At 34.0% G+C, this 11,080-nt stretch overlaps 2 protein-coding genes across 12 annotated transcripts; both read left to right on the top strand.

Moving 5' to 3' along the window:
• The first annotated feature begins 1,617 nt into the window (after positions 1 to 1,617).
• LOC133790621 (germin-like protein subfamily 1 member 17) lies at positions 1,618 to 2,990 on the top strand. The gene is made up of 2 exons (XM_062228317.1): positions 1,618 to 1,817; positions 2,301 to 2,990. The coding sequence occupies exons 1-2, from the start codon at positions 1,694 to 1,696 to the stop codon at positions 2,855 to 2,857; spliced, it is 681 nt and encodes a 226-aa protein (XP_062084301.1). The 5' UTR covers positions 1,618 to 1,693; the 3' UTR covers positions 2,858 to 2,990.
• A 1,960-nt stretch (positions 2,991 to 4,950) lies between these two features.
• Positions 4,951 to 10,329, top strand: LOC133790619 (U11/U12 small nuclear ribonucleoprotein 48 kDa protein). 11 transcript variants are annotated; one of them, XM_062228309.1, is made up of 6 exons: positions 4,951 to 6,517; positions 6,742 to 6,856; positions 7,222 to 7,329; positions 7,788 to 8,232; positions 8,309 to 8,532; positions 9,718 to 10,329. In XM_062228309.1, exons 1-6 carry the CDS (start codon positions 5,160 to 5,162, stop codon positions 9,757 to 9,759), a joined length of 2,292 nt encoding a protein of 763 aa, XP_062084293.1. In that variant the 5' UTR covers positions 4,951 to 5,159; the 3' UTR covers positions 9,760 to 10,329. The 11 variants fall into 11 exon arrangements, with proteins under 11 accessions (XP_062084293.1, XP_062084292.1, XP_062084300.1 ...); XM_062228308.1 differs by having other exon boundaries at positions 9,715 to 10,329; XM_062228316.1 differs by having other exon boundaries at positions 9,695 to 10,329.
• The last annotated feature ends 751 nt before the right edge of the window (positions 10,330 to 11,080 follow it).

Raw genomic sequence — 11,080 nt, 5'->3', positions numbered from 1 at the left:
TTTAGAGAGAAGAGGAGAAATGGCAGGGACGGACGATTCAATCGAATATATAGCATTATTACCGGCGGGGATCCGCTGCTATTAAAATCCTCCCGCCGGTAATACATTATTACCGGCGGGGCCAGTGTAATCCGCCGGTACTAACACTTACTGGCGGTTAGTCCATCGGTAATAACAACCGCCTCTCTCGATTTTGAAACGGCCCCTTCTTCGTTTCCCGGGCATTTTATTAGCGGTGGACTACCCGCCGCTAATAATGGGTAAGTCCGCCGCTAATAAAATAAATTAATATTTTAATTTCATTTCCCTATTATTAAGGGCGGACCCAGTACTCCGCCACTAATAATCTGTAAATTACCAGCAGACAAAGTCCACCGGTAATATTTTCGCCTCTAAAAACGTTTTTTCTTGTAGTGTGGAATTCTCCCTAGAGTTCATGAAGTTCATTGGACAATGTCACGTATTCTCAGCAAAAAATATGGACAACAGATAGAAAAATCATTCCATTAGAATAGCATTCCAATGCTCTAAAATGCAACCAGTAAAAAATTGAATGAAAATTGATTCATTTCCATTCCATTACCTCCAACCAAACTTATCTTAGTTACACAAGTTTTATAATGTGGTTAAGAGTAACATCCATCTTACTCCCTACATTAATTCATAGTTATGTAATGTACAATTTCCTCCATTTCTTTTTAATCTTAAGGAAAAGACTATATTATTATTATTATTATTATTATTATAGAAAGTGGAAAGTATTACAAAAAGAATGGATTTATTCCATCCAAAATAAATAACACTTGTACTGTCAAAAATTCCTCCACTTCTTGAATGACTATACATGTTTTATCAATTACATTATTATTTTATTATTAGCAATTATTATTAATAATGTGTTTGCTAAATGAAGGGGAATAAATAATAGTTGTTTAAATATATATATATTTGTGAATACAAATTTCTATGGCTTATCAATTTTTATTTTTAGGTGGTTTATTTCGGTCTTTAAGTAAAATCTCTTGCACTTTTGGTGAGACTCTTTGAGCTCAAATTCTTACATTTTTTGCTTTATTGTCCAAATTTATGAGGATTTCTCTTTCTTATATTAGTCGTTTTTGTCTAAGCTGTTCATAAGTTGATTTAGTACGCCATTTGACTAGCTAGTAAACAATAAGCAATTGAAAAGTAGATATCAGTCATTAATTCTCTCTTTTCATTGGGATAAAGTCTCTTAACATAAATATATATATATATAATAAAGTAAATTATCAGTGACCAATAATATTGAAATTCCAGGCAATTTAGTTCAAATAGTACTCATAATATCAGAGTCAAGAGTCAAAGCACGAGCAACTATATAAAGAAATATATGTGTATGTATGTAGCGGTTGAAGAAACAATGGTATGTTTTTCCTTGATACGTTATTAACTACTGATCAATTAATTAAAAAAAATGACCATTAATTAATGTCGTTATCTTATCTGCTACACATTATATATATTAGTTAATTAATAGAGAATAGTAATAATTAAGTGTTCTTACTCAATATTATCTCTATAAATAGACGATTTCGGGTGCATTGTTTCTCATCAATATATAATTCTTCAACCAAAGCAAGAATTACATATATATATAGCATTTTATTTTCTTTATATATACATTAACTGTGTAATTATTAGAGAAAATAAAATGAAGGGCATCCATTACTTACTAGTGGTTGCCACATTGGCTGTGGCAGCCTCCATTGTCTCTGCCTATGATCCAAGCCCTCTTCAGGACTTCTGTGTGGCAATAGATGATCCAAAAAAGGCCTGTAAGTAATTATTAATTAATTTTATTATTTGCTGACATTTATTTTCTTATTATTATTATTATCTTGTGTGTGTTTTTAAAATGAGGACATGAATAATATGTCTAATTTCGTATTATATAATTACTTAAGGAAATAAGACCTTTGAAAGTGTTACTTTTATGAATAAAAAAACAGCATAGATAATCATGTTTTGGTAAGTGGGGTGGAATTTTGGAGATTTTATTAAAATGTGTGTATTCATATTCTAATACAATGTTTATTTTACTATGTATATATTTTTTGAGAAAAGTTACAATATTGGTAAGCTGGTTTAACGGAAAAACAATATAATATGTCATTAAAATAATATATATTTCCTATAAACTATAAGATATGATATGACATATATAAATGAATTTGTTTTTTGGTTTACAAAAGACTACACCAAAAATAAGTAAAGAACACATATATAATATTGTTGTTGTTGATGATGATGATGAACAGTGTTCGTGAATGGAAAATTCTGCAAAAACCCAAAACTAGTGAAGCCAGAAGATTTCTTCTTCTCAGGGCTCAACATGGCCGGAGACACCACCAACCCAGTCGGATCCAACGTCACCACCGTCAACGTGGACACCCTCCCGGGGCTGAACACCCTCGGCGTCTCACTGGTGCGTATAGACTACGCTCCGTACGGCCAGAACCCCCCTCACACTCACCCACGCGCCTCCGAGATACTGGTGGTGGTGGAGGGAACGCTGTACGTGGGGTTCGTGACGTCGAACCAAGCTGACGGTAAGAACCTTCTGTTCACGAAGATCCTGAACAAGGGTGACGTGTTCGTGTTCCCAATAGGGTTGATTCATTTCCAGCTCAATATCGGAAAGACTCCGGCGGTGGCTTTTGCCGGTCTTAGTAGCCAAAACCCTGGAGTCATCACCATTGCTAATGCTGTGTTTGGAGCCACGCCTCCCATCAATCCTTATCTTCTTGCTAGGGCTTTCCGTTTGGACAAGAATGTTGTGCTAAACCTTCAGAAGCAGTTCTGGTCCAGTAATTGATGCATGGTTTGTGTTGTCAGAAAGAAGAGGAAAGGTTAATAATAATAATAAGAGCTGGATTATTATTTATAAGATCATAGTTAATGTTGTTTTGGTTGATTATGTAGTTTTGTGTAACTATCGGTCTTTGAATAAGGAGAAACTTCTTTTTATATATATATATATATATATATATATATATATGTATATGCATATGAAAGAGCTTTCTCTCGTTAGTGTTTTGAGTTTTTGGCCTTGTTTGTATTACCATTGATTCTCTTATATATATTGAATCTCAAATCTTATTAATTAGAGTAATGCATCACATCACAATCACACAGTATTAATCGGTTAGTGATACTCGTAATATTTATTAATTGGCATCCGATATTTGATTGGATTAATAATATTATGTTGTGGTAATGGACACTAATATCTCTTAACATTTTTCTATTATTTAACTCTCTATTAAATATTAGTATATATACGTAGGAATACACTACGATAAATGCACAAATCTTAACAAAAGTTAATCAAAAAATCATCTTCATAATTATTCTCGTAAAAGATAAGTTGAATTGATAATTTTTCTTGCAATTTGTCCTGTTTTTGTAACCAGGATTTTTTCTGTCATTTTTCACATTTATTAATGTTTTTTAGGATTTTTTTTCATTTTTTCAAATTCTGGGAAATTCACAAAAATACTAAAAATTAAAAAAAAAAAAAAAACTAAAAATTACAAAAATATAGAAGAGTACAATCACGAATATGGAGATTTTTTTATAAATAAAATTTATAAATTTATAAGTTTGTAACTATATGTTACGATTTTGTAAACAACATTTACAGATTAAATAGAAAATTGTAACAGTTAATTACAGACCTATTACAAACTGTTATCTATATTTTTGTAATTTTTTTAAAATTCTGTATTTTTCAATATATTTTTTTAAATTTACAGTGTTATATGTGTAATTTGTTGTTTCCAGTTTAGTGTCGTTTTTAGGATTATTAACGTTTCCTAGTTAATGTAGTTTAATTAATTTATTGTCGTTTTCCTTTATTCTTGTCGTTTTACGATTATTGTTCCCACTAGTGAGCTCTGTTTTTTTAACTCCTTCAACATCAAAGCACAGTTTATGTGGTAATATATGATGGCATATATATGACTTAACTTGCCTCTACTTTTAAGAGCAAGGATTTTTGCTTAAACAAAGGATTATCTTCTTAGGGATTATCTATTATGTCCACATAGTTTTTTGAGGTCTTCTAATTTGCTGTCTACTAGTTCCTCCCATTAGCTCTATGTGTTTATTCATTTGATGATAGTTGCCTCAAACTATTCTAAGTGGTCATTTTTTTAGTGTGAAATTTAGACGTTATTATGTCTTGAACCAACTAGTTGAAAGAATACTATCATTTGTTTTTTTCAATATTTAGAATGGGAAAATACTAATTTGGGTCCTATATTTTTCCCGTGATCGATCTTGACAATTCAAACACTATGTTTTACAAAATTGATCAAAACCTATACCTAATTTTTGTCAAAAAAATTTCAAATATAATTTTTCATTCTTAGTTCCTTAACCACTTTATCCGCTTCTCTAAACTCATCGCATCGCTAACGACCCAAGAATTGATCTTATAATTGATTTTTTTTTTACCAAAATCAGGTCTACAGTACTATTTTTATACATTTTGTAAACACACATGGCCTGAATTATCATATTTAACAAAACACATGGCCGATTGCTTATTCGGAATAAACACATGAGCCAAAATGCTATTTTCCCTAAAATTTGTCATTATTATATTATTAATTAATTACCCAGCATATTTTTTTATGTTTTGTTTTTAAAAAATAAAATAAAAATAGTTACTAAATACATTTTTTATTTCTGAAAATTGGTAATAAAAAGTAAATTAGAAAAAAAAATTATTTAAAAATAAAAACGTTACCGAAAGCACCCAAAGTGTATTTGATATTTTTCTTCAGCAACATAAATAGAATATTTTTCTAATTTCTCTCTTTCTTGGGTTTAAGATGGGCCTGGGCCTGACCTAATAAAGAAGGAGTCGGCCCAACCCAAACAACGAACGGAGGGAGGGAAAGAAAGACGTTCCGTTGCTCTGTCTGAGTCAATCCGCCATTGGTGTCGAATCGAAGAAGCCGAAGCTACCGTCTTCACTCTCACTTCTTTTAGCGTTCGCTCATCAAACTTCGTACGCTACACTACTACAGGTTCGCCATATCTTTTTCTTACTCCACACTGCAGTTCAATCAATTTTGCCCCATCTTCAAATTCTTCAACTTTAATCTCTCATGACCCAACCTCCTCCTCCTCCTCCGTTTTCTCACCCACCCTTCACTTCTCTCCCCTCTAACCCTAACCCTATCTCTCAATTCCAACCCCCACATCCCCAGAACCCTGCTCCTCAACCTCCGGACCTCTCCGCCACTCTCTCAACTCTCAATTCTCTCATTCAACAATCTGAGCAGACTCTTCTATCCCTTTCCACTCTTCTTCCACTCCAACACCCAAACCAGGCCAACCTCAATCGCTTTGCCTCTTGCTCTTTTAACCCCCATCACCTCTTGCCACCCAACTCCCTCTTTGCCCATTTTCTCAGCTGCCCCTCCTCTCCTTCCCCTATTCAACCTGGCCTTCTTCCACCTCTAAATTACACCCAAACTCTGAAATCCTCTGCTTCTTCGCAGCCTGAAAATGGTTTTCTTCAGTCAGTTCAAGGCTCCGAATCCGACCTCTGCTTCTCCTTGGATGATTTCTTTGCGGAGTTTGGGTGCAATTCATTCTACCACGATTGCCCTGGGGTGGTTAGTTTGTCTGCTATAAATGGTGTCAGTAGAACTTTTACTCTTCCTTCTGTTTTGTCCGTTCAATGCGAAAATTTTGTGAGCAAAGGGGATATAGAGACGAAGACTTTTGGGAGAGACTGTAGAAAGATTCTTCCTTCCGAGTTTTGGGCTACTAGAGCTGAGGTTGAAACTTGGAATGAGTATCCCACAGTATACTCGTACAGAGTTCTTTGTGCTATTTTGGGGTTGGATTTAGCTCGAGTTAATGGCTTGGCAAGATGGGTCATTGCTAATTCTCCAAGATATGGAATTGTGATTGATACGGCTATGAGGGATCACATATTTTTGCTCTGCAGGCTTTGTTTGAAGGCAATTCTCAAAGAAGCTTCAACTTTGGTGGACAATGGTGATACAGAGATGATTCCAGGGAATACGAACTTTAATTGTCCAGTACTAGTTCAAGTTCTGATGTGGCTGGCGTCTCAGTTTTCCATTCTCTACGGTCAAATAAATGGGAAGCTTTTTGCCATAAATACTGTCAAGCAATGCATATTAGAAGCTGCGTCGAGGGTATTAATTTTCTCATTAGAGCATAAGGTGACAGAGTCTCCCACTGAAGAGTTTCATCATAGTTTGGATATGAATTCTAATGACAGTACTGGAGGTGTCAAAGTGGAAGAAGCACAACAGCTTCAGAAAAGTACTGAAGAAGAACAAAATAGCATAGTAGATGAAAGTGTTACGGGTGGGGTGATTTTTGTTTCTCAGGTAGTAGCAGCTGTTGCAGCATTGCATGAAAGGTCCTTGTTTGAAGATAAAGTTAAGGCACTACGGTGTTACCCACCACTAAATAACTATCAACGGTACACTTCTATTCACTGTTTTATTCATTAGTAACTATTTCAATCTATTGGCTAACTTTTATAGTTTCTCCGTTTGAAAATGGTGTTGCTCATTTTGTTTTGAACAACTGTCATATGTCTTATGAGATCTCACCAAGTAATTGAAGTGCTTGGCCTTGTATTCTTCTCTAGACTGCATGATAAGTGCTACGTTCTGGTAATCTGACACAGCGTTTCCATTGTAGGATGGCAGAGCATGCTTATGTGTCTCAAAGAGCTGATGAAGAACGGAAAAAACGTCCTCTGTATAGACCCATAATTGAGCATGATGGCCTTCCTCGGGTGAAATTATCTAATGAGGTACTATCTTAGTGGGAATACATAAGATAATGTCCAATATGAATAAATGACTTTTCCTTGAAATAATATCATGTAGTAGTAGTGTACAGTATGCCTTCAAAGCGATAGTTCTTGATAACTGGTTTCTCAATGCTTGTAACTTGTAAGAAGTGAGAATCGGATATTCATGCTAATAAAATTGATAGACAACAAAGTTCAGCCAACATTTTGTCTCTAAAATACAACCATATCAAGCATTATGAACTTGCTCCCAGTAAATCTTGCAGTTGGTTCCGTAGCACAACATATTTGTTATGAATATGAGGCAAGTTGTTTTATTTTATAATCTCAAGAGTACCTGTATTTATTTTTGGTTATTATACAAGGATGCAAGCAAGAGCAGGACTAGAGAGGAATTATTGGCAGAAGAAAGGGATTACAAAAGGCGAAGAATGTCATACCGTGGGAAGAAGGTGAAGCGATCACACTTGGAGGTAAACAGAAGATTTATACTGAATATGTGTTATCCTCTTTCTGTTAGCTTTTTGTGTCTCTATATGTTTATGTTACAAACCCATTAAGTTATATGTTCTAGGTGAAGCAATCACACTAGAGAGTAAACATAAGTTTTATACTGAATATGTGTTATCCTCTTTCTATTGGTTGTGTACCTATTTGTTTAGCTCACAAGCCATTAACTTAGATGTTTTTGACGAGTAGATAGAATGTATGATATAAAATGTAGCTAATGTTGTAGCTGTGGCTCTGGGGGAGAGGGTTATTCTGTAGCTTTGTGGTGACTGCAATTAGTTCTGAAAATCTATTAATCTATAGATAAAAAGTCATGCTTCAGATTTTTATATAGTTTTGTCATTTGTGAGAAATGATGTCAATTCTGGATACGCTTCCTTCTATTTATTAATATGTTCTTTTTGATCTTTAAACTTAAAAGGTTATGAGAGATATTATAGAAGACTACATGGATGAAATCAAACAAGCTGGAGGCATTGGGTGCTTTGAGAAGGAATCTGGAGGAGAGGATACATTTCCATTTAAACCACCTTATGTGTCTGACACGACCACATATGGTGACATGCCTAAAAAAAGCTTCTATGACTCGTCAACAGGTGGAGATAGCCCAAATTACTACCAACAACAATTGCACTCTGATTATAGGACTCAAGCTACAACTTCTAAGGGTCCTTTGGTAAAACAATATCAGCAACCAAGAAGAGGCCATCATGATAACCATGAACTCTCAGAGGATCATGTAAGTGTCAATAGGTATAAACACGATAGAGAGTACTGTTCCAGAAGTCCAAGACATGTCCGGTCAAGTGAGTGCCCTCGTAGACCAAGGGAACAAGATGAAATGGATGGAATCAAGCATCATGAGAGTAAACACTCATCTTCTAGACTATCTAAGCATCATGATAACAGATCATCCAGGTCCTTAAAACATTCTGATTACAGATCAAAATCTAAAGATCCGCGGCACAGGGAAAGATATGAGAATCACAGTTCAGAGCCTCTGTCACGTTTCGAGGACAGATATGACCCTTCAGAGTCTCATGACACACATGAAGATGGTAACTCTTCCATCAGCAAATACTATGGATCAGATAAATTTCATGATGAGGAGAATTGAACCAGGGACCACAAACTACAATGGGACAGTTCCTACTTTGCCATTCGGGGTAAGTTATCCTAGTCACCCCTCATTTGTTTTTTTTTTTTTTCTTTTTTCGATGTGGTTTCTTCTGTTGAACTTGACAATGGCATTTTGTCTGTAACTTTGTTTATTGGCATCACTTTGCAGTACGAAGTCATCATGCTTCAACAATTTTGTTTACATCCGTATCCTCCTTTTGTATCCTTGATACTTTTTTGTTTGCTCTCAAAGTTGATTTAAGCTTTCCATCAAGCAACTTTTCTTTTTCTTTTTGCTTTGAAGTTATAGATAGCAATAGTAGTTCCATCATTTTATAGCATTTTCCCTCGGTCACCAATAACCAACATAATACTGGTCATGATCATATTTTACTAACACCAATTCTAAGGGTACAGTTTGCTGCATTGTTTTAGACTCAGTCAGCATCATCATTTACAGTGTTATGATTCGTATGATTAGCTCACTACTGTTTTTCTCAGGAAAGTTAACTTGTCTAGTGTCAACCCTCATTGGATGGACTCAATTTCACGAGCACATACTACATTTTGAAGTGCTTATTATATATGGGGGCCGATTTTGTCTCGCTCTTAAAATACCGGTCTATATACCATTTGTATCTTTTAGGTATTGAATGTACTTTACGAGAGATCTAATGGATGGAGTCGTGTAAAAATTTAAAACAAAATAAACATACTAGGAGTAGTTATAAGTTGAGAATATATCTTAGTTACTACCCATCTCATCCTATAACTACCCTTATCATGTTTTATTTAAAATATCGATACAACCTCATCGATTAGATCTCTCATAAGGTAAATCTAACGGCTAGAAGATACAAACAGTACAAAATCTTTTCTTTAAAGAGTGGGACAAATTCTACCCCATATGTATATTTATGTTAATGAGAATAAACTCACATTTTGAATGACATTGGGTTTGGTTTATGTTTAGTAGAGTTCTCATTCTTAGTTTTTTTTAACTCAAGGAAACTTTGTGGATATTTTACTACTGTAACAGTAATTGGTTATTTTGCCAGGCACCTTGTTATAATATTATTGAATTTTACTGTAGTTGGGTGATTATGGTGTAAATATATATATATTAAATTGCATTAACGATCTAATCACATATTAATCACAAAATAGTATTAATAATAAACGAGGGGTCCGTCTCCTTGGCAATGGCAGTAATAATGTGGCTGATTCAGCAGTTTCAAGGTGTGCTGCGACCGACTGTGGGTCCCGGGAGTTAACTCCACGCGCGGTTTTAGCACGTGGTTGAATACTGTCAATTCTCACTTCGACACGTGGCGGTCGAGGACAAACGAGTAGCCAATAATACGAGATTTGATCTTTGACTTTGCCAAATTAATGCAATGCCAATCTGGCACTTCAAGTACCACACATGAAAAAGTGAATCCGGCTTCTGGATAATTGACACGTGGCTTATTGGCTGATACTATGTCCACTTCATCCTAGTTTTATAGATTCCATGTTGGATTTTTTTTATTATTATTTTAAAGACAAAGATTTTCAGATAATAAAAAAATTAATTAAGGGCGTCGCCTCGGGTTCTCTTTCTTTTTTAAGCTTCTTCCCCAAGTTTTTATTAAAAAAAAAATCTTGGGAAGTGAAAGTAATCCACAAATGTCAATCATGGAAAAAGAAAAATGTAATTTTATATTTTCAACGCAAGCTTTTTTTTTTCACATTAATATTAGAAAAGGTTTAATTGTTGAAACTTCTTATGTATAATGTAGGTTGTTCATAATCTCTAATGATTAGAATATGACACAACAGTGAGTTGTCATTTGGTACTTGTAGTATTGGAGTGTTCTAGCCATGTCAATAATTGATGCTTTATCCATATTTTGCTTCTTCTTGAACAGTTGAAACTTTCTTATTACTAATATTCCTTGGGTAATAAGATTTAAGGGTGAAAAGATAATGATTTTGTTTGGGTTTTTTCTTCCATGGCTTGATATTTATATGCTATCCTAATGACCATGTATCTTTATTATTATTATTATCATAATAGAGTATTTTTATAGTAAGATATGACTTTTTATAAGTTACAATTCTGATTATTCATCAACATTATATATTAGGATCCTAATCATTCATTTTGATCATATACTTAAAATAATTAGTTAAGATCCCATAATACAAATAATCATACCTTACTTTAATTTAGTTCTTTGAACTTTGAGCTCTATAAATAGTGTTAGTCTTAGCAATTATGATTAGCTCTCTTGTGATTTGGCATTTTTTTTCAATACAAAGTGGCTAATCTTATTTAGAGGCTTGACCAACTTTCCTCGTTCACCTACTAAGGTGGCTAGCTCCTTACCATCATTAAAACTCATTCCAAGCATTAATCTAAACAAAATCCAAGAATCTTACTACCTAATCTAAGTACATTTATCATTCTTAAATAAAAAAAAAACTAAAACCCTTAAATTATGGCATTAAATATTCACACAATTTATATGAAATCTCCTTTTTATTTTAATCTGATTTCTTTTTTCACAAGAAATATATTAATATAATTTCTGTTCAGTAATCAATTTTTAT

The sequence above is a fragment of the Humulus lupulus genome, chromosome 7 (genome assembly GCF_963169125.1).
Source record: "Humulus lupulus chromosome 7, drHumLupu1.1, whole genome shotgun sequence".
Lineage (NCBI taxonomy): Eukaryota > Viridiplantae > Streptophyta > Magnoliopsida > Rosales > Cannabaceae > Humulus > Humulus lupulus.
The sequence above is the reverse complement of the archived record's forward strand: the minus strand, read 5'-3'. Positions and strand labels throughout refer to the sequence as shown.